The 23,483-nt window shown below is 39.0% G+C and overlaps 1 protein-coding gene across 2 annotated transcripts; it reads left to right on the top strand.

The window, feature by feature from the left end:
* Positions 1-18,725: 18,725 nt before the first annotated feature.
* FUM1 (fumarase 1) lies at positions 18,726-22,851 on the top strand. 2 transcript variants are annotated; one of them, XM_078969365.1, is made up of 17 exons: positions 18,726-18,877; positions 18,982-19,150; positions 19,659-19,776; positions 19,879-20,028; positions 20,142-20,252; positions 20,379-20,462; positions 20,554-20,652; positions 20,723-20,773; positions 20,866-20,915; positions 20,999-21,080; positions 21,163-21,257; positions 21,347-21,413; positions 21,669-21,815; positions 21,894-21,992; positions 22,087-22,116; positions 22,214-22,279; positions 22,370-22,851. In XM_078969365.1, the coding sequence occupies exons 2-17, from the start codon at positions 19,002-19,004 to the stop codon at positions 22,454-22,456; spliced, it is 1,485 nt and encodes a 494-aa protein (XP_078825491.1). In that variant the 5' UTR covers positions 18,726-18,877; positions 18,982-19,001; the 3' UTR covers positions 22,457-22,851. The 2 variants fall into 2 exon arrangements, with proteins under 2 accessions (XP_078825491.1, XP_078825492.1); XM_078969366.1 differs by lacking the exons at positions 18,726-18,877; positions 18,982-19,150 and adding an exon at positions 19,190-19,584.
* The last annotated feature ends 632 nt before the right edge of the window (positions 22,852-23,483 follow it).

Below are 23,483 nucleotides of genomic sequence, written 5' to 3'. Positions count from 1 at the left end.
ATTATGGGTTATATAAGTATTTTTTTGATGCTTATATAATAATAATAATAGCTAGACTATTAATTAGTCTCGACGAATAATAAACTAAACTCTAGTGGTAATAATACTAGGTTTCGTCGAAGAAAAATTCTTTTTAAGAAGCGAAGCGCTGTCTGAGTTCGGAATCACCACCTTTTCCGGTGAGTGCATAGTTACCTTCAACTTACACATATATATGAAGTATTTTATATAAATTACGTGTTATGTGTGCATATTATCTGAATACTTGCTATCTATGCTAGATGAACATTGTTATACATGTTTTCAATGATTTAAACTGTATATGTATTTTATATCTACGAAAATGTTGGGGTAAAACATGGGTAGATGTAATAGGTGATGTGTGATAAAATGATGAGAGGCCTCGATGTTGTTGTTGTTGATCCAGTCATCTAGTGGAGTATAGATGACGACCACGGACTCTTCTAGACAGTCCAGTGGAACACTAGCAGGTTCGCAACCTGTAGGTGTTGTGAACGATGTGTTCACCGGTGTACTCCATCCCCCACATGGTTGCCTATTAGGACATTTATTGCTGAGGAATCCCCTTAGCAGTAGTGTCCGTCCCGATGATGATCCTTAGGCTAGGTCCCTTATGATAGGTGTTTAGGGACGTAAAGTGAGGATAACGGGAACGGGTAATCGGGTTATTGTTGATTGATGAAATTAATAAACTTATTGTGGGTTGAAAACCCTATGTGCTCACCAGGCTCCCAAGCCTGACCCACTCAGTTTTATGCATTACATGTAGTGGCGCATGAGCATAGGTGTGATGTTTTGGACGAGGGATTACGGATATAGGCCTGTAGATATGAAATAATGTAGTAAGGCTTATATTGTACTGTTTATACTTTTGATCTGTACGAACATGACATCCCGAGTCTTTTAATGAAATACATTTCTATGGAAATGCTTTTGATAAATCTTTATCATATTATTGTTTTGGGACAAATTCCGCAACCCTTTTATTAAAAGATAACTCTGATTTTGAAATAAAGTATAAACAAAACCGGTCTTTTCTGGCCGTGATTTTGGGGATGTCACAGTTGGTATCAGAGCATTAGTTTAAGCGAACTAGGAATTTGTAGGATTTCTAGACTTAAACTTAGAATGCTAAGCGATGATTGTGAGGTGTGAGCACTAGCTTATTTTAGGAATTGTGCCTAAAATGCTTTTATGTGCTAAATGTTTTATGCATGATATGCTGTTATTTTGTTCGGGATCTATGGTCTGTTGCCGACCGGATCTGGAACCTTATGTGTTTAGGATTCTAAACGTACGACTACGATATTAGAACTAGCATGTAAACGTTTCGGAGTGATAAGGACGATTTAAAACGTCTCTCCTAAATAAAGATCTAAATCCACCTTATTCGGTATATAGATCAAGATGGTAAGGACCCGTAGTGGAAACGTAAACGCAAATGGGAACGGACACCAACCCCCCGTGATCGAGCAAATACCAGTTGTGGAAGCCGCTGCCGGACCAATAACGATGGCCGGAGTGCAAGCGATGATCCAGGCAATGTTGGATCGTCAAATGGAGGAAACCAGGCGTTTGCTCCAGCAAAATCGAGAGGAAGCGACTATTCGGCTCGAACAGCCCGAGTTGAACGAAGGGCAGACTGAAGAAGGAAACTACAGTGGGACTATTGGTTAAGCCAACCCACCGATAGTTAGGCAAAACCACCAGGATGGAGGAAATGATGGACGTGGATGCAAATACAAGGATTTCATGGCATCCAAGCCACCGAGTCTATCCGGAAGCCCGACGCCGGTGGAAGTCATGAACTGGATCTCTGAGATGGAGACAATGTTTGAGAGTTGCGAGTGTAGCAATAGGCAGAAGACTGCTCTTGCAGTTCCTCTATTGAAATCTGGAGTACTAAGCTGGTGGAAGCTATTAGCTGATTCAATGCCCAAAGGTGAAGCAAGCAAAATGTCGTGGGAGGATTTTCTGGTACAGTTGAAGATGCAATACTGCTCTGAGCAGGATCTTCTGGAGATCAGCAACGAATTCCAGAATCTGAAGAAGGGAAGAATGAGCGTTACTGAATACGCTGCAAGCTTTACTGAGAAAATGAAGCTTGTTCCTCACCTCGTCCCAACTGAACTCTCCAAGGTTAACAAATTTGCCCTCGGATTACCAGCGGACTTCGGTCCAATGGTCAAGCAAACTACCACTCTAAAAGCTGCCATCTGGGCTGCTAAGAATGTGGAGACCCAGATACGAGAAAAGGGTCTGGAGAGAGCGAAAGTAGGAGAGAAACGGAAATTTGACGGATCCTCGAGGTCCGGTAAGAAAGGTAGATTCTCGAAGTCTAGTTCGAGAGGAGGAGGATCAGAAGCAAAGTGGTGTGACAAGTGCAAGAAGAAGCACTCTGGGAAGTGTGATGGAGGGGTCACTTGTTACAAATGCGGAAAGCCTGGGCACTATGCCAACGAATGCACCCTTAACCAGAAGGCCTGTTATGGGTGTAATGAAGAAGGGCACATTTTGAAGGACTGCCCGAAGAAGAAGGAGGCAGGAAGACCCAACATACCACCAAAGCCGAAGGCGAGAGCCTTCCAGATGACGCTCGAGGCTGCAAAGGAGGCAGCAGACGTCGCTTCAGGTACCTTTCTTGTAAATGGTTTGCCTGCAAATATACTGTTTGATTCCGGAGCCAACTACTCCTTTGTGTCGCATAAATTTAGTGCGAAATTAGCATTACCTGTAGAAAAACTTGATAACGCCCTAATTGTAGAAGTTGCCAGTGGCAAATTCGTACCTGTTAGTAATCGTATTAGGAACATCGTCATTGACCTAAACAGAAACGAATTCCAGGAGGAACTATTACCCATAGAGTTAAACGGTTTCGACATCGTTTTGGTTATGGATTGGCTTAGCGCCAACGATGCCGAGATATTATGCCGAAAGAAGATAGTTAGGATAAACCCACCCGGAAAGGAATCATTTATGGTGTACGGGGACAAGCGCAGAGTGAGTTCTGGAATCATATCCTTGATGAAAGCTAGGAAATGTTTGTCCAAGGGATGTGCATCGTACTTGGCATTCGTAATCGATGCTAAGAAAGAAAAGAAAGAGGTGCAGAATATACCGGTTGTGTGCGATTATCCGGAAGTCTTTCCCGAAGATCTTCCTGGATTACCACCTGATAGGCAAGTAGAATTCCGTATAGACTTATTACCAGGAACAACACCGATAGCAAAGGCACCTTACCGATTAGCACCGACGGAGATGAAGGAGCTCATGATGCAACTTCAGGAGCTGTTGGATAGCGGTTTCATTCGACCTAGTTCATCACCCTGGGGAGCTCCGGTGTTATTCGTGAAGAGAAGGATGGAAGCATGAGGATGTGCATAGACTACCGAGAGTTGAATAAGGCAACGGTGAAGAACAAGTATCCATTACCGAGGATTGATGATCTATTCGATCAGCTGCAAGGTTCGAGCTACTTCTCAAAGATCGATCTTAGGTCAGGATATCATCAGCTGAAGGTGAGAGAGCAGGATATTGAGAAGACTGCATTTAGAACAAGATATGGACACTACGAGTTCTTGGTTATGTCGTTCGGACTAACCAATGCTCCCGCAGCATTCATGGATTTGATGAATAGGGTTTGTAAACCATTCCTCGATAAATCTGTGATAGTGTTCATCGACGACATTCTCATTTACTCGAAAAGCCAGGAGGAGCATGGCAAGCATCTACGAGAAGTGTTGGAGGTGTTAAAGAAGGAGAAGCTTTTTGCAAAGTTCTCCAAATGCGACTTTTGGATACGGGAAGTCCAATTCTTGGGTCATGTTGTTAACCAAGAAGGAATAATGGTTGACCCTGCCAAGATCGAAGCTGTAATGAAGTGGGAACGTCCGAAGAATCCCACGGAGATTCGAAGCTTTCTAGGATTAGCCGGATATTACCGACGATTTATCCAAGGCTTTTCTTTGATAGCTGCTCCATTAACAGCTTTGACCCATAAAGGAGCTACGTATACATGGAGTGAGAAACATGATGAGGCGTTCGAGAAGCTAAAGAAGAAGTTATGTGAAGCGCCGATACTTTCTCTACCCGATGGAGTCGAAGATTTCGCAGTTTATAGTGATGCATCTGGAGTCGGGTTAGGTTGTGTTCTGACCCAAAGAGAAAAGGTGATAGCATACGCATCTCGACAATTGAAAGAGCACGAAAAGAACTACCCCACTCATGATCTGGAGTTGGCAGCGGTAGTATTCGCCTTAAAGATATGGAGGCATTACCTCTACGGCACGAAGTGCAAGCTCTTCACTGATCATAAGAGTCTCCAGTATCTCTTTAATCAGAAGGAGTTGAACATGAGGCAACGACGCTGGCTAGAACTTCTCAAGGACTACGACTGTGAGATACTTTACCACCCAGGTAAAGCAAATATTGTTGCTGATGCTCTCAGTCGGAAAGTCAATCTTGAAAGAAGAAGGCCAAGAGCGTTAAGAATTGAAGTCGTCTCGATGATTGTGGAAAGTATCAGGAAAGCTCAAGAAGAAGCCTTAGAAAAGAATGACCTAAAGGAAGAACGTTTGGGAAAAACGTTAGTGTTCGGTACGAACAGTCGAGGACTGAATATATTCCAAGATCGAATTTGGGTACCTAAGACGGGAGGAATAAGAGATCTTCTAATGGAAGAAGCACACAAGACCATGTACTCGATTCATCCCGGTAGCACTAAAATGTATAAGGACCTAAAACCCTACTACTGGTGGCCGACGATGAAGCTCGATGTTGCGAAGTATGTGGCTGAGTGCATAACATGTGCGAGGGTTAAGGCACAACATCAAAAACCGTATGGGAGTTTAGAACCCTTACCTGTACCCATGGGTAAATGGGAAGACATCACCATGGATTTTGTGACTAAACTGCCCAGAACGAAGAATGGACATGACATGATTTGGGTAGTCGTGGATCGTTTCACCAAGAGTGCACACTTCATAGCCGCCAACGAGAAGTGGTCTATGGATAAGCTCGCAAATGCTTACGTGAAGGAAATTGTAAGACTTCACGGTGTCCCTCTTACGATTGTGTCAGATCGTGATAGTCGTTTCACGTCAAGGTTTTGGAGGAGTCTACAAGAGGAGTTGGGTACAAAGTTGTGTTTGAGTACTGCTTACCATCCGCAAACTGATGGTCAGAGTGAAAGAACGATTCAGACGTTGGAAGATATGCTGAGAGCATGTACCCTCGAATTCCAAGGGAATTGGGACGAGCACTTACCTCTGGTAGAATTTTCCTACAACAATAGTTTTCACTCGAGCATCAAGATGGCTCCTTATCAAGCCTTGTATGGGCAGAAGTGTCGTACGCCGTCTTGTTGGCTTGAAGCCGGAGAGAAGCAATTTATGGGCCCCGAGATAGTCCATGAGACTGCTGAGAAATTGAAGGTGATTAGGGAAAGAATGTTAGCAGCTCAGGATCGTCAGAAGAGCTATGCCGACAAGAAAAGACGACCGATAACCTTCGAAGTTGGGGATTCCGTTTTACTTAAAGTCTCACCGTGGAAGGGACTTATACGATTTGGGAAACAAGGAAAGTTGAGTCCAAGGTTTATTGGACCATTCAAAGTTCTTCAGAGGATTGGGAACCAAGCTTACAAGCTGGAATTGCCCGAAGAACTCAATGGTATTCATAACACCTTCCATGTGTGTTATTTGAGGAAATTCATGGGAGATGTTCCCGACATAATTCCAATCTCGGAATTAAGGATGGATGAGAATAAAAGGCTGATCGAAGAGCCTGAGGCAATTATTGACCGTAAGACTAAGAAGTTACGACGCAAGATGGTCGACTTGGTGCTAGTCCGATGGAAACATTCGAATGGGCCGAATCTCACTTGGGAAACAGAGGATGACATGATGAGTCGCTATCCACATCTGTTTGCTGATGCATGATTCCGGGATGGAATCATCCTAAGGGGGTGAGAATTGTAACGCCCGGGTTTTCAGGGCTAAGCATTTTTGTCAATGTAATAGTCTAGGTCAACTATTGTAACTCTTTTTGAAGTAATAAATATGAAATATTTGAGTATTATGTGAATTATGTGTGTTTATGTGTTTATTATTTAATTATAAATGTATAATTAATAAAGAATAAAAATGAGCGTCAAAATTAAAGTGTGATATAATCCCGATATCTCTACATAAAGTTGTAGAATATGTCTCAAGGTTTCCGTGCATATAAAGAATGCCGAAATCCGAGCTATAAAGAAGAAGTTATGGCCCGCCGAAGTTTTACGACAAAACCGGCACGACACCGGGAAACGTAAATAGTGAATTTACGATAGAAGACTTTTTAGCCTTAGCAATCTAAACAAAAGTCGTAGAATATGTTAAACTAAGAACATCGATAAAAAGAACGCCCAAATCTGACTTCGTATGAAGAAGTTATGATTTTTCTAAGATTCGGCTTAGCAGTGCACGGCCTGAAACTCGAATTTTAGTTCGAGCGGTTTTTGGCTTACGCAACGTAAATGAGAGTTGAAGATCTCATTAATAGGAAATCAACGGTAAAAAGACAGACAAAAACAGAGTCCGTATGCAGAAGTTATTAATTTTACGCAGACGTTTAACAGTATAATCTCCTTGTACTGTTAAATTTAAGATCGGTCGAGAATTAGCTGACGGTGTCAAAATGAAAGTTGTAGATCTTATTATTACCTACGTGTGGATATAAAGAACGTCAAAAACGGAGGTCGTATGTGAAAGTTACGGATTTTAGAAGTCGGAAGTGTGCTGTGCAAAAATGGGTGATGTGGCACAATCTTGGCCATTGCTTTCTCCCCAAGGCTTGCCACCAGATGGTGACATGTGGCACCAAGTTCAGCCACATTTCACCCTATAAATACCACCTCTCCCACTCTCATTTTCTTCACACATTTCCCATTCTTTCTTCTCTTTACTCTCTCTCTCTCTCTAGAACCTCTCTCGAGCCCCGAAATCCCCCGAAAAGCCTAGGGAACCTCCCTAGCACGAGGCGGAAGCCCCGGAGTGCTCGAAGGCTCTGAGAAGAAGAGCTTTTCGGCTCGGGAACGCTGCTCCAAGCAAAGCCCGGTTTTCTATAAAACCCGCTGTAAGTGAGCTACGCCTACGCTATTTTTAATATAACTTTTATTTAATTATAGTAACGTTATTAGGAACTTATAATAAATACTTGGGCTATTATTATGGGTTATATAAGTATTTTTTTGACGCTTATATAATAATAATAATAGCTAGACTATTAATTAGTCTCGACGAATAATAAACTAAACTCTAGTGGTAATAATACTAGGTTTCGTCGAAGAAAAATTCTTTTTAAGAAGCGAAGCGCTGTCTGAGTTCGGAATCACCACCTTTTCCGGTGAGTGCATAGTTACCTTCAACTTACACATAGATATGAAGTATTTTATATAAATTACGTGTTATGTGTGCATATTATCTGAATACTTGCTATCTATGCTAGATGAACGTTGTTATACATGTTTTCAATGATTTAAACTGTATATGTATTTTATATCTACGAAAATGTTGGGGTAAAACATGGGTAGATGTAATAGGTGATGTGTGATAAAATGATGAGAGGCCTCGATGTTGTTGTTGTTGATCCAGTCATCTAGCGGAGTATAGATGACGACCACGGACTCTTCTAGACAGTCCAGTGGAACACTAGCAGGTTCGCAACCTGTAGGTGTTGTGAACGATGTGTTCACCGGTGTACTCCATCCCCCACATGGTTGCCTATTAGGACATTTATTGCTGAGGAATCCCCTTAGCAGTAGTGTCCATCCCGATGATGATCCTTAGGCTAGGTCCCTTATGATAGGTGTTTAGGGACGTAAAGTGAGGATAACGGGAACGGGTAATCGGGTTATTGTTGATTGATGAAATTAATAAACTTATTGTGGGTTGAAAACCCTATGTGCTCACCAGGCTCCCAAGCCTGACCCACTCAGTTTTATGCATTACAGGTAGTGGCGCATGAGCATAGGTGTGATGTTTTGGATGAGGGATTACGGATATAGGCCTGTAGATATGAAATAATGTAGTAAGGCTTATATTGTACTGTTTATACTTTTGATCTGTACGAACATGACATCCCGAGTCTTTTAATGAAATACATTTCTATGGAAATGCTTTTGATAAATCTTTATCATATTATTGTTTTGGGACAAATTCCGCAACCCTTTTATTAAAAGATAACTCTGATTTTGAAATAAAGTATAAACAAAACCGGTCTTTTCTGGCCGTGATTTTGGGGATGTCACAATAACTAATATGTTATGAAAGATGAAAATTTTTGAAAGTTTGAAAAACTTGCCCTCAAGTTTTGGTACATGTAAAGTCACTTAACCCCTAGAATTTTAAAAGTTAAAATTCAACCCTTATACTTATAATATTATAAGTTAATTATATATATATATATATATATATATATATATATATATATATATATATATATATATATATATATATATATATATATATATAAGAACAAAAGTCATTTTACCATTAGTAAGCCTCATTCATGAAGTCGATCTATAAGGGGGTATAAGGTTGTTGCCTATAAAATGGCAACTTAATGGGTGTCCACTCTCACCCACCGCTTCCTTGACTGGTGGGGGGTCGTTAGCCGAATGGGTAGGACAATGACTTTGAATTCTCATTAAAAGTATAATGATACTAAACTAACTAAATATTTTTTTATAAATTACCAATCTTAGTTACTTTAGGAAAATGTGAATAAGGTGCTAACCCATGAAATTACACCTTGCACTTTGTTTAAGTCATTAGTGGAGCGTGTGTGGTTAACCGACACACTAACTTGGACTTAACAAGGTAGGCAAAGGGTAACTTAATATTTATCATAGTATCAATGGAGCACGTGTGGTTAACCGATACATCGATTGAGGGGTAAATATTAAGGATACCAAGTAATTTGCATGGTTACTTCACACCTTGTTTTGTGATCCTCGACATCCCAGTCATAAAACTTGAAGGGCACACTCGAGATTGAAACATGTCATTGAAAAGCTCAATGAATCTCAAAGAATCTAGGAGTTTCAAAAACCAATTAAAACTTAATACTTTATTTCGTTATTTCATGGTGGAAATTGGTGAATCGTCATTCACCTACCTTCAAATATTTTATAGCTTGGATTACGGCATCCCTCTTCTAAGTTATAAAATATGGTGTTGGGTCCTAGCCTTAATATTACATTTGGGTGTTTTATTAAGAACTGTCTAAACTTGTCTTTCTTCGTTTTCAGATGTCTTCAAACAATGTTGCTTCTGGGTCAAACCCTACCAGCTCCTTCTCTCTCATGAACCTTTGTGGGAGAGTCATCTTCGATGGTTCCAACTTTATGGATTGGATCCGGAACATCAGGATGGTCACTCACTACGATGACAAGGAATTTGTCCTTGACAAGGAGCTAAAGGAAATTGATGAGTCAACTGCTACTATTGAGGAGATCGCTAAATTCTAGACTCATGAGAGAGATGCCATGAAAGTGGCTTGTATCATGATGGTCACGATGACAGCCGAGCTCCAATAGTCCTATGAGGACTATTACCCTTTTGAGATGCACCAGGACTTGATGGATTGCTACCGTCAAAGTGCTCGCCAATAGAGGTATGACATCATCTGCTCCATGATAACAAGCCGAATGAAGGATGGTGAACCCATCACCAGCCACTTGCAGAAAATGTAAAGGTATGTGGGCCGGTTGTTGAAGCTAAATGTGAACTTCCCTGAGGAGTTGGAAATTGACATCATTTTGCACTCCTTACCTTCTTGTTTTGACCAGTTCTGAATGACATACCACATGAACAAGGAGGAAGTTACACTCAGCAAACTTCAAGGACTCTTGAAGACCGCCGAAAGTGGTCTTAAGGGTAATTCGGTTGTTACAACTCCTACTCCTACCGCAGCCCATGTCTTGGCAATCGGGCAAGGCAAAGCGAAGAAGAGGAAGAGCCCATCAAAGGGTATGAAGGGAAGGTCCCTTGAAGGCTCCTCTTCAAATGGAACCAAGAAATGTTTCGTCACTCCTTCTGCTAACCCTAAAGAGGTTGAATGCTTCTATTGCCACAAAAAGTCGCACTGGAAGCGAAACTGCCCAAAGTATCTGCAAGATGTGAAGGATGGGAAAGTAAAACCCAACCATGCAGGTATTTACACTATATTGTCTAATAACTCACCAGTCTTGGGTCCTTGATACCAGTTCTGGTATTAATATTTGTTCTGACTTGCAGGGACTAAGAGGAAGTGAGGATGTGGAGCATGGGAACATAAGCTTAATCATAGGGAATAAGAAAGCATCATCTGTCACCAAGATTGGGTTTTATACTTTGTTGCTAAATAGTGGTTTAACATTAGACTTAAATAAGTGTTGTTACTCGCCTGAAATGGCGAGAAATATTATTTCTTTTCATGCTTTGTACAAACAAGAGTTTACCTTTTCTTTTGATAATGAATATGGTAGTATTAATGCTTTCTTTAATAATGTTCATTATTTTAAAGCATTACCTTGTGATGGTGTGTCAGTTGTATATAACCTAGGAATACTGTATTGTGTATTGATTCATCCACTAACTTGGATAAAGCATCATTGTGACATTTTCATCTTGGACATGTAAGCAAAAAACACATAGGCCAACTCCACAAGGATGGAGTCTTGGAGTCATTTGACCTAAAGTCATATGATAGTTGTGAATCTTGTCTACTTGGAAAAATGACAAAATCACCCTTCACTGGTTCTTGTGCTAGGGATGAAGGCTTGTTGGATCTGGTACACACGGATGTGTGTGGACCCTTCAGAACCACCACAAGGGATGCTAACCGCTTCTATGTGACTTTTACTGATGATTTTAGTAGATATGGATATGTTTACTTAATCAATAATAAGTCAGAAACCTTTGAAAAGTTCAAAGAGTTTAAGCAGGAAGTGTAGAATCAATTGGATAGGAACATTAAGTTGCTTCCATCCGATCGAGGTGGTGATCTTAGTACAGAGTTCCTTGACTATCTTAAGGAATGTGGGATTGTTTCACAATTGACATGTAACACCCAAAGTTTCAAAGGCCAAGAAAGGAAAGAAAAGTCCTAATTTAAGGGTCGACTCGGCGAGTCCAAGGAAGGACTCGACGAGTCCGAGCGGGATCCGAGTCGAGGAATAAGTGACCGACTCGGCGAGTCGGCCAAAGGGACTCGACGAGTCTGGTCTGTGCGGGGAAAACCCTAAAATCGGGACTTAGAGCCTATTTAAACGTCCCATTCTCTCCCCTAGGGTTCCTTTACTACCCCTTTCACCCAGAACGCCACACCTTAAGCCCCCATTGTGCCCATTCATGCTTTTGGCCATTTTTGAGTGAGTTAAAGGAAGAAGAAGAAGGGGGAATCTTTGAAGCATCAAGGAGTGGCATTGGATCCGAAGTTTGGGGATCATTTCAGAGCATTTGAAGGTATTAAGTCGTTTCTCTCCTCCAGATTTTCCTTGGTTATGAGTTTTGGGGCTTTTAAGCCATGTTTGAAATCAATCTCGAGCTTGAGATCCAGATCTGAGGTTGCTACCTCAGATCCATGCTTGTTTTGGTCTATAATTTCGTAAAGTATCAGCCCTTGAGTGGATCATGGAGTCTTTTTGCCTTAAGCCCTAGTTTTTGACATGTTTTGCTTAGATCTCCTTCTCTACATGTAAAGTTTGCAAGTTTACGTGTGGAATAGGCTTGGGAAGGGTAGATCTACAGCTTGGAGTCCATGCATGACTTAAAAATCCTCTACATGTAAGGAGAACTGAAGGGACTCGGCGAGTCCTTTGAGTGGACTCGGCGAGTAGCATGAAGTTGTGGAGAAACTCGACGAGTGGGATGAACAACTCGTCGAGTCGTATGAAGATTGCCTTTTACTCGGCGAGTCTGTTCTTGGACTCGGCGAGTCAGGTCGCGAAACCCCAAACCCTTCGAGTTGTGACTCGAATCAGTGAGTCGGGTGGAGACTCAGTGAGTTGGACAGGTCTGGACTCAGAAATCGGTAGACTCGACGAGTCATGGACTGACTCGGCGAGTCGAGTCAGGAATGGAAGGAATCTGATCATTTTGAATTCGGCGAGTCAGTAGGGTGACTCGGCGAGTAGGGTTGACCTGGAAGGTTGACTTTGACCAGGACTTTGACTTTGGACCAAGGTGGACTTGGTTGTCTTTCGGGGGTCAGTTAGACTCAGTGTTGCATTGATATTGGTAGTTCGGGGAGCAAGGGGAGCAGGAGTTCCGTGAGTTGTCAGGCAGCAACTAGTGAGATCATCAGCAAGTTCAGCCAGTGCAGGTGAGTTTCCCTTTGTGTGAATGGGTCTAAGGCCACAATGTCGGCCCATGTAGTTATGAGTAGAAGACCCGGGGGTTAGCCCTAGGCACAGTATGCTAGTATTATTTGCAGGACGAGGTCCAGTGATAGCGGGCACGTGCCCAAGGAATTGTTTATATGATAGTTATACTTGTTGTCTGTGTGATACATGTATGTGCCTGGTAGGGAGGTGAGTGTGGGCGAGGTCCCGTATCTCACCAGTAGCAGAGTGTGGATGGGGTTCCATATCTCATTAGTAGCAGAATAGGGGCGAGGCCCGAACTAGAACAGGAGTGAGAGTGGACTAGGCCCGTACCTCACTACCATTAGTAGCGTGGACGGGGTTCCAGGACTCATCAGTAGCAGGACATGGGCGAGGCCTAGGATAGGCGAGGCCTTAGGACAGAACCAGTTGTATGTGTTAGTTATGTGTTGTGAAATGTTTATGTGTTATTATTTGTTGGCGGGCGAGGCCCTGTGACAGGCGGGGCCTAAGTAAAACAGATTTGTATCCGAGCGGGGCTCGAAGCCAGGCGGGGCCTGGAGCGGCGGGGCCGTTTTAGCGGGCGAGGCCCGAGGTAGGGGGCGAGGCCCAAGATAGGGGGCGTGGACCAGTATGTGCAGTATGTGGTTATGCATGGTATATGGTAGGGTGGGGAACTCACTAAGCTTCGTGCTTACGGTTTTCAGTTTTGGTTTCAGGTACTTCCGGTAGCAGAGGGAAGAGCTCGGGGTGATCGCATGGCACGCACCTTAGATTAGACAGCCTGGGAATGTTTACTCTGATAATGAATATGTGTTTTGAAAACTTATACTCATATTATGTTTTGGAATGATGACTTTACTTTAAGTAATGATTTATTAAAAGAAATTTTTGGTCTTAAATTTTGGGTCGTTACATGACACCTCCCAGGACACCACAACTTAATGGTGTGGCTGAGAGGTGTAATCGGACCTTGTTGGATATGGTTCGTTCCATGATGAGTCAAGCTTCACTACCAATCTCATTTTGGGGGTATGTCTTAGAGACTGCCGCCATATTCTTAATCTAGTCCCTACTAAAAAGGTTGCCAAAACACCTCATGAGATGTGGACCGGAAAAGTTCAAAATCTGGACCACATCAAGATTTGGGGTTGCGAGGCTTTCGTGAGGCGCAAGACTCTCGATAAGCTCGAACCCCTAAGTGAGAGGTGTATTTTCATCGGCTACCCACATAAATCCTTCCGGTACCTTTTCTACAGACCCAATGATAATGTGGTATTTGTAGCAAGGAGGGGAGTCTTGAGAGAGAGAGAGAGAGAGAGAGTTCATAAGCCAAGGAAACAATGGGAGGCAAATTAACCTTGAAGAAATTCAAGAGTTAAGTGGTGAAGGAACCTCAAACCCTAGCAAACAACCTGATGAGGAAACTCCTGTTGATCCGACAGATGAGTCTATACCTCTGAGGTGTTCCACGAGAGTTAGGAATGCACCTGAGCATTACTATGGTTTCCATATTACTGTGGAAGGTGATACACTTATCAGTGATAACACGCTGATAGGTCTGGATGAACCTAACAGCTACACGGAAGCCATGGCATGCCTTGAGGCTATGGACAACGAGATACAGTCTATGTATGACAATCAAGTTTGGAACTTGGTTGACAATGTACCAGGTCGTAAGATAGTTGGGTGCAAATGGATCTTCAAGAAGAAGACTGACATGGATGGTAATGTACACATTTATAAGGCGCGACTAGTTGCAAAGGGCTTTTCTCAAACTTCGGGAGTTGATTATGATGAGACCTTTTCACCAGTAGCAAAGATTAAGTCTATTAGGGTTATGTTAGCCATTGCCGCATTTCATGATTATGAAATATGACAAATGGATATCAAAACCGCTTTCCTTGATGGAAAGTTGGTTGAGGATGTTTACATGAGTCAGCCAGAGGGTTTTGTCATTACAGAGTACCCTAATAGAGTGTGTAAGCTTGACAAATCCATCTATGGATTGAAACAAGCACCTCACAGATGGAGTCTTTGTTTCGATGAAAAAGTCAAAGAGTTTGGCTTTTCGAGAAGTGAAGATGAATCTTGTATATATGTCAAGGCTAGTGGGAGTATAGTTATCTTTTTGGTACTGTATATGGATGACATACTACTCATGGGAAATGACACCCCAACTTTGCAGGATGTTAAGTCCTAGCTTGGGAAATGTTTCGATATGAAGGACCTTGGAGAAGTTGCCTATATCCTAGGGATAATAATTTTGAGAGACAGGAGTAAAAGAATAATTGGACTTAGTCAGAGTACCTACTTGGATAAGGTACTGAATAGGTTCAGTATGCAGAATTCCAAGAAAGGAGAGTTACCGATCCAGAGTAACGCCAGACTAAGTAAGACTCAAAGTCCGAGTACAGAGGATGAGATAGTTGAGATGAGTCGAGTTCCGTATGCTTCCGCTGTAGGCTCGATCATGTATGCTATGACTTGTACTCGTCCTGATGTGGCTTTCGCCTTGAGCATGGTCAACAGATATCAAGGGAATCCTAGCAAGGTGATATGTGCATAATTAGCCATATGTTTAGTATAGATTTTTATTCATTTTTACTAATTATGTGCATACTATGGACAAAATGTAGTTAATAATGTCTAAATTTTCTTTTCAGTTCAGAAGACATGCTTGGAAGCAAAAAGGAATAAGAAGAAGCAATTAGAAACCAAAGAATGAAGAAAAAGAAGATATCTGGAGCTACTCGGTGAGTCCACGAAGCTACTCGGCGAGTTCCCGAGAATGTTCCCGAAGAAAAGTCAAGAGTCCTTGATAAACACGTATTTTCCACATCTACTCGGCGAGTTGGAGACCTACTCACCGAGTTGACCATATTTTGTGATAAGTATAAATATGGAGCCTTATTCCGAATTGGGGAGTTTCTGGCTTTTTGGGGAGATACACCTGCGATTGAAGAACCCTAATCTTTGATCTTTTGAAGACTCAAGGCGAATTAGGTTATATTTTCCACTTAATTCTTATGATTTAATCATGACTAACTTAGTTAAATTCGTTTTGGAGCTTGTTTCCACTGTAATCATGAGCTAAGTTCTTGTTTTTTTTGTTTAGGAAAAACCAAGTTACTCCTATGGTTTGATTATTACTTTTATTGATTGTTTATTGTTGATTTTATTAAATTAAGTTTGTTAAAGAACCTTATGCATTAACCATAACTATTTTCTATTATTTGGAAGACAATTAAGCTGCATGAACATCTCTTAGTTGTTAACCTCATATGTTTATGTGAACACTTCATCATATGTCTAGGATTAGTGAATATGAAACTAGATTAATTACATAATGGGTAAGTTAATGTGTGAGCTTGTTTGAGAAACCAACAAACTAGAGGTTATTTGAATCACCAATTTGATTAACCAATTACAAATCTTATTTAATCAAAATAAATGAACTAGGAAGTTAATTAGTTTAAACAATTGGCCACTGCTTGAATTGATTAATTTTCTAAGGGTTAGTAATAGTGAACATGAATCTAAACACTATACTTGGTAACCAATAGCAATTAATTTATCATTTTATTATACAAATAACCATAGGAGTGAATTGGTTGGACCTAAACATAAACTCTTTATTAGATTTGGTGAATTTTTACTTGTTTTTAGTTGTTTAGTTAATCACTTGCTAGGTGGTGTGTTTAAGTTTCTAGTCTTGTAAAACTAGAGAAAAACCCTTACTTTTATTACTTGTTTAGTTAAAATTAGTTATTAGTTTAATTTCCGTTCCCTGAGTTCGCACCCTACTTATTCAGCTATACCACTAAAAGACAGGTTCACTGCCTTTGTGTGCTAAATTTATAATTTAAAAGTAGGAATAAAACCAGTGCATTTTACACACACATCACAAGGCTCACTGGACTGCGGTAAAGAACATTCTCAAGTACCTTCGGAGGACTAAGGACTAGGTCCTTACCCTTGGTGGGAGTGATAACTTAAGAGTAGTAGGGTATAGTGATACTAGCTTCCAGACTGATTAGGATAATTTATGCTCTCAGTCAGGCTGGGTCTTTACCTTAAACGGAGGAGCAATAACTTGGAAAAGTTCCAAGCAGGAGACAATGGCTGATTCAACTTGCGAATCAGAGTATATAGCAGCAAGCGAGGCAGCAAAGGAGGCTATATGGCTAAAGAACTTCATTGGAGACCTTGGAGTTGTACCAACTATAAAGGAGCCTATGGAAATTTTCTGTGATAGTGAAAGTTCAGTTGCCTTAGCCAAGGAACCAAGGGATCATGGGAAATCCAGACACATTGATGGAAAATATCATTTCATCAGACATCGTATAGAAGAAGTATTCCTTGTGGCAAAGAGGGTATCATCGGATGAGAACCCAACAGATCCCCTCATGAAGGGATTGGGTAGGGTTAAGCATCTCCATCATGCGAGGCGCATAGGGATGAATGATGATATTAGTTTTAGTAGTTAGATAGCTTTGAAATTTGTAAAGTGTAATTGACATTTGATAATGAATAAAAGTTTATTTATGAGTAAAGTGTTGCTATCTTCTGTTGATCGTTTACTATAATTTCATTTTTCATGTTTTGACTTCCAGAATAATTATGTTATGGTATATCATATTATTCAAATTCTCCACAGTCAATCAAATGTTGGAAGTAGATATGAATCAAGGTTGTCATGAGTTGGCTTGTAGATGTCTAAGTTGTTGGACATAGCAAAGTGGTGCTACAACACTCATGAGTGCTCATAAGTTCTGAGTATTGGATTCAACCCACGCTCACTGGTATCACTTCATGGAATTTATCTCGAGTGATCGTGAGACGGTAATATTATATAAGTCTTCAAACTTAGAGATATGTTTTGTTGCCTATGAGTTGGTTATGCATTGATTATACGAAAACACATTGGTAACTCGATGTTATAAAACATGCCTTTGTGTATAATTCAACAAGTAGTATAACAAGCATATGAGTCAAAGTTTATCTGTTCGTTCTTAGATTAGAAGCAGACTAAATGAAAGAAAAAAAAACACTTATGGTTTATTAATATATTATGAGCTCTAATATATTAATAACAATATTTAATTAGTATTGGTCAAGAATTTATTTAGAATTAATTATGTGATCAAAAAGAGACTAATTAAATATATGTTGTTTATTATGTAAATCATCTATTCTTAAAATAGTGGGCTAATGATCTATGGTTTATTAGATTGGGCTAAACCCAATAAGGTGCTCCATAGATAGTCCATGGAGGTTATAAATCCATGGATCATGGAATATGAAAGGCCATGTCATTTAGGATTTACACTTTGTAACGTACATTTGACAAACACGATAAAAGGAACCCCTAGGCTATGAAAATCGGACACTAAGTGAAAACAAAAGGGCATAGCCGATTTCAAGAAGTGTTCTAATTCTCTAAAGGTTATTCCAAGTATATTTGGTGTTGTGTAAGACATTTGAGGCATCACACTTGAGGTGCTAGGCTCACAAGGTTTTCAAGGAATCCAAGCAACAAAAGGTATGTTCTTTTACTAGCTTTTATGTATCAAAGTTTCCCACGCCATGCTAGTTAGGTTGAGAACCTTGAAAAATCAAATTTGCATGTATCTTAGTAAAACATAGATCCAAGGTTTCTAGGGTTTCATGTACACCATAGGAGTGTTAGAATACTCAAAACCCTTCACCTGCGAGGCAGTCCCGTCAAGCTGAAGGCCCGACTAGCGGTCCGGATAGGCTGTAGGCCCGACGAGCGGTCCGGATAGGCTTTAGGCCCTAGGATGGGGTCTAGTCATGCCGAATGCTCGGGAGCGGTCCAGATAGGTTGTATGTTCTATGTAGCGGTCCAGTCAGACTGAAGACTCATTTATGCATGTTGCTGTCTGTTATGTTTATGTGATGATATTTTGGGGAAGACTCACCGAGCTATAAGCTTACGATTTTTTATTATGTTTTGGGTACCTCAAATGATCGCGGAGAGACGAAGGCTTGATGTACACATTTTCGTATTTTGTGTTATGATTTCTGGGAAAACTCTGACGCGGAACTTATTTTGGAAACAATATATAATAAATAATGATTTTTTGGATTTATTTAAAAGATTAAAAACTTTTAAAATTTTATGGATGTTACAATAATAACCGAACAATAACTATTTCTTAATTAATATAAAAATATATAAATTGTTTTTCATTCTAAAAAATAAAATAATTAAAAATAATAATAAGAATAAATCAAATAAATCAAAGAAATACAAAAATATTGATCCAGACGAGTCTTAAAAGTCGTGCCAGAAAAAGTTGTGTAGAAATCCAATTGGGCTGCGGCCCATTCCGTCATCTGAATCTGAACACGCTCGAGCTGCTCAGACACTAAAAAAAGTCAGCATCAAACCGAGCGTGCCCAAAACCTTTGCTTTTACTCTTTTTTCTTTTTCTCCAGCCATCTGGGGCTACACTTCTGTAATCGATTGCATTCGTTTTGGTAAATGCTCCATCTTTTCAAATCTAACATCATTGTTTCTCATTCAGTTAACGTTGTCTTACGATTGCCTTTCTTTTGATGCTGATGTTTTTGCAATCAATTAGGTTATTTTATAAGAAAAGAAATGACGATAGTTCAGGCATATCGTCGAATATCTGGCGGATCGGTGATTGTTGCAGATTCATTACGGTTCACGACGTGCTGGAGACATTTTTCGACGGCGTTTAGAGAGGAAAGAGATACGTTTGGACCAATTCAAGTCCCATCTGATAAGTTCGTTTTCTTTTTTTTGTTTTTTTTAATCTTTCTGATATCATTTTTAGGATCTTTAGCCTATAATTCTAGGGCAGATGCTATGGCTATGTTTAGAGGTGATTTGCTGTTTTGTCAATGGTCCTTGGTCCCTTGAACTGACTTATACCATTTTAATATATTCCGCATGTCTTGTAGCCTACTTAATTGTCAGATATTTTGGAATTTTTCTAAGCAAGATGATGCTAAATAGTGATATTTAGCTATAAGCTCTGTTTAGTTTCATTAGAATTGGATAGCGGATTGATGTTTGAGAACTACTGTTCATACTGCGCTTCAGTCTAAGCCCTATCCTCTAGTCTCCTCTTCTGTCTCCATTGAAGCTAGTCCAATAACTGAAAACCGAGCTTTAAAGTGGATTTTGTTTTTCAAATAACTGAAGTTCCTATAACGTGGTACTTTAACTGTTTTGCTGGATCACTTTACTTCCGTTTTTTCTCATAATTCTCTCATCTCCCCAACTTTTCAGGTTATGGGGAGCTCAAACACAAAGATCTTTGCAGAATTTTGAAATTGGAGGCGATCGTGAAAGAATGCCAGAACCAATCATTCGTTCTTTTGGAATCCTTAAAAAATGTGCTGCTAAGGTTCTTGCAACTACTTCCAACTAAACAAGTTTCTTAATTATTATTTATTTTCAGTTGATATGAAGCATTGTGTAGATGATGTGGTGATTATGTGCATTACAGGTGAACATGGAATATGGTCTTGATCCATCCATAGGGAAAGCAATAATGCAAGCTGCACAAGAAGTTGCAGAGGGGAAGTTAAATGATCACTTTCCATTGGTTGTTTGGCAAACTGGCAGTGGCACTCAAAGCAATATGAATGCAAATGAGGTAACTTTATGAATCTTGTTATCTTTATTCTCTAATCTCTACTCTGTTCATTCATTGATCATGATCATGAATCATGTTTTCTTTAAAAAAAAAACATCTTGATCTTGTAACAGGTGATTGCAAATAGAGCAGCTGAAATCCTTGGCCACAAGCGAGGTGATAAGTTTGTGCATCCAAATGATCATGTGAACAGATCACAGTCTTCAAATGATACATTTCCAACTGTACCCTTCTAGTGGCAATTTATTCATTATATATATATATATATATATATATATATATATATATATATATATATATATTTCTTATTGTTATTCCAGGTTTGAAGTTTTTTTGGTTTTTGTTCATAGGTAATGCATATTGCAGCTGCTACAGAAATCAATTCAAGACTTATTCCAAAACTTAAGCAGTTACATACTTCCCTACAAGCAAAGGTGATTAAACTAAACCATTTTGATAATCTCCAATTTAACCAATTATTATTTACACCTTTTAATTAGGGTTACATGTTATTGTTGTTAACAGACAAACGAGTTCTCTGATATAGTTAAAATTGGGCGTACACATACTCAAGATGCAACACCCTTGACCCTTGGTCAAGAATTCAGTGGCTACACCACACAAGTATGTTTCTTCCAGCTAATAGTTTGAAGAAGGGTAAAACAGGAATAATAAAATAATATTGTTTTTATAGGTGAAGTATGGAATCGAACGGATCATATGTACTCTCCCTCACATGTATCAGGTTTTGCCAATCTTCTCCTTTTTTATTTTTATCTAAACTTTAAAGGCTTTTTGCATATGTGAATTTTGAGACTTAGGTTTTCATGTTTTTAGCTTGCACAAGGTGGCACTGCTGTAGGGACAGGATTGAACACAAAGAAAGGGTACTTATTTTTTATTTATTATTTATTATTATTTTTTTCCAACTTAATATAATATATAATATAATGACATGATCTGTGTACAGATTTGATGTGAAGATTGCTGCAGCAGTAGCCGATGAAACCAACTTACCATTTGTAACAGCTGAAAATAAGTTTGAGGCACTGGTGAGTTTTGGTTTTCTCTTTTGGATACTTTGATGATGATGATGATGATGATGATGATGATGTTTATGTTGTTTTCCTCCAGGCTGCACATGATGCTTTTGTTGAAGCTAGTGGAGCCCTGAACACAATTGCTACTTCCCTTATGAAGATTGCTAATGACATACGTTTCTTAGGAAGGTATATTTTTTTATATGCTCTGCCTGTTTTATAATTTATAAATTCATAAATTTATAAATTTGTAATATTTAAATGTTTTGGATGTTCAGTGGTCCACGATGTGGTCTTGGTGAGCTTATTCTCCCTGAGAATGAACCTGGAAGCAGCATCATGCCTGTAAAGTCTCTAACTTTATATATATATATATATATATATATATATATATATATATATTAAATTAAAAAATCAAGGGAAAAAAGTAATTTTAGGTAAGACAGAGACCAAGCGCACAACAAAAACAAAGTGCAGGGACCTTCTGAGTTAAAGAAATAAGTTAGGGACCAAACATGGAAATTATCCCAAACCATAGGGACCATTTGTGTAATTTACTCTAAATATTTTAACATTGTGATGTTATTGTTGGTGTTTTAGGGGAAAGTGAACCCTACTCAATGTGAGGCTATGACTATGGTTTGTGCTCAGGCATATGGAAACCATGTGGCTCTTACAGTTGGTGGGTCAAATGGTCATTTTGAGCTCAATGTTTTCAAGCCAATGATTGCAAGTAATCTTTTACATGTAAGTATAATAATAGTGGATTTTTTTTTTTTTTTTAAATATTAAATTTTTTTACTCTGATGTTGTTTGTGTATATAGTCAATAAGGCTTATTGCAGATGCATCTGCTTCGTTTGAAAAGAACTGTGTAAGAGGCATTCAAGCCAACAGAGACAGAATTTCAAAGTTATTGCATGAGGTATATTCAAAATCATCTTTCTTTTCTTGTGCCTTCTCATCTGATTATATTTAATTTTTTTTTTTTTTTTTTTTTAAATTCTGGTTTATTGCAGTCGCTTATGCTTGTGACATCTTTGAATCCTGTAAGCTAGCTCCTCATATTCAAGTTTACAATTCTTCTATGTCTTTTAAAAAATAGATATATTATTTAACTGAATGAATGAATATGAATTGGTACAGAAAATTGGATATGACAATGCTGCAGCAGTTGCAAAGACTGCTCACAAGGAGGGAAGTACACTGAAGGTGATGTTTTTTTTTTTAATTATTTAAAAGAAAGTTTACTTATCAAATCAATATCTTCTGTAATTGATGTAATATATTTTTTTTTTACAGGAAGCTGCTTTGAAATTGGGAGTGTTGACTAGTGAAGAATTTGACCAACTTGTAGTGCCAGAAAAGATGATTGGTCCATCTGATTGATATTTAACGAAATGATATTCATATAAAAATAATAATATCACATATATGTTATATGATGAACTTGAAGCCGTTTTATTTACACCAAGTTGAGATAAGAAATAAATGATCACTGGTGGAGGGGCTATCAACATTTCATTTCAGAGGTTTGTTCGGAGTCATAAGTTAAGTGTGAAATTTGTAAGAGAAGTTGTTGTTGAGGAGACTAGGGCTTCTTATTTATTATTTTTGTTAGATAAAAATCATTTGAATCAGATCTCTAAATGGTCCAACAGTTTACACAGGGAGCCAAATCTTGAGATTTTACATTTGATTTTATGTTTTTTGTATACCATGTTGTTTGGGCTTTAAACTGGATTGTAATGGCTTTACGTGGGTATACATTTGATTTTATATTATGGCTCAACGCACACGATCGGCTAAGAAATTCAAATCTAGGAAAAGAGATCATGTTAGAGAATTATATAAAATTAGTAAGAATTAGTTAAAAAGACATGTACCCTGTAACTAACAAGAGGTGTACGACAAAATCAACTTCGTTTTGTTAGATTTGATCAAATCAGATTTAAGAGTTGGTTCATACCCAATTTTGTGTTTCATGTATCTTGAGGTGAATAAATAAGATCGGAATTTTCTAATACTCAAAAATGGATCTGGATCAGTTAATCTCAAAAAATGTTGCAACATATCCGAATTGGATAATATCTAATCCGTTTGACCTTAAAAATGATTATTTTTAAAATGGTCATATAGCCGTGAGGTGCCGACCATTTGCCTTTTTGAGTTGGTATAAACAAGTGTTGGTTCATTTGGTTTCAACATACATTAAAACACTCATTATTCTTAACATTTTTTGCAATCTCTATCTTTTGATTTTTTTTCTTCAATTTTGAAACTGAAATTGACATCCTTGCAAGCTTCCACTTATGAGCCCGTTAGTAACTTCAAGAAATTATATGAATGTTGATATGGCGAAAGTAAAACTTGGTGTGTTTTGGGAATTTAAAAATGATTTTTTTTTTATATAAAA

The sequence above is a fragment of the Lactuca saligna genome, chromosome 8 (assembly GCF_052625555.1).
Source record: "Lactuca saligna cultivar CGN05327 chromosome 8, ASM5262555v1, whole genome shotgun sequence".
NCBI classification, from domain to species: domain Eukaryota; kingdom Viridiplantae; phylum Streptophyta; class Magnoliopsida; order Asterales; family Asteraceae; genus Lactuca; species Lactuca saligna.
Note: the sequence above shows the minus strand (reverse complement) of the source record. Positions and strands in the feature narration are given on the sequence as shown.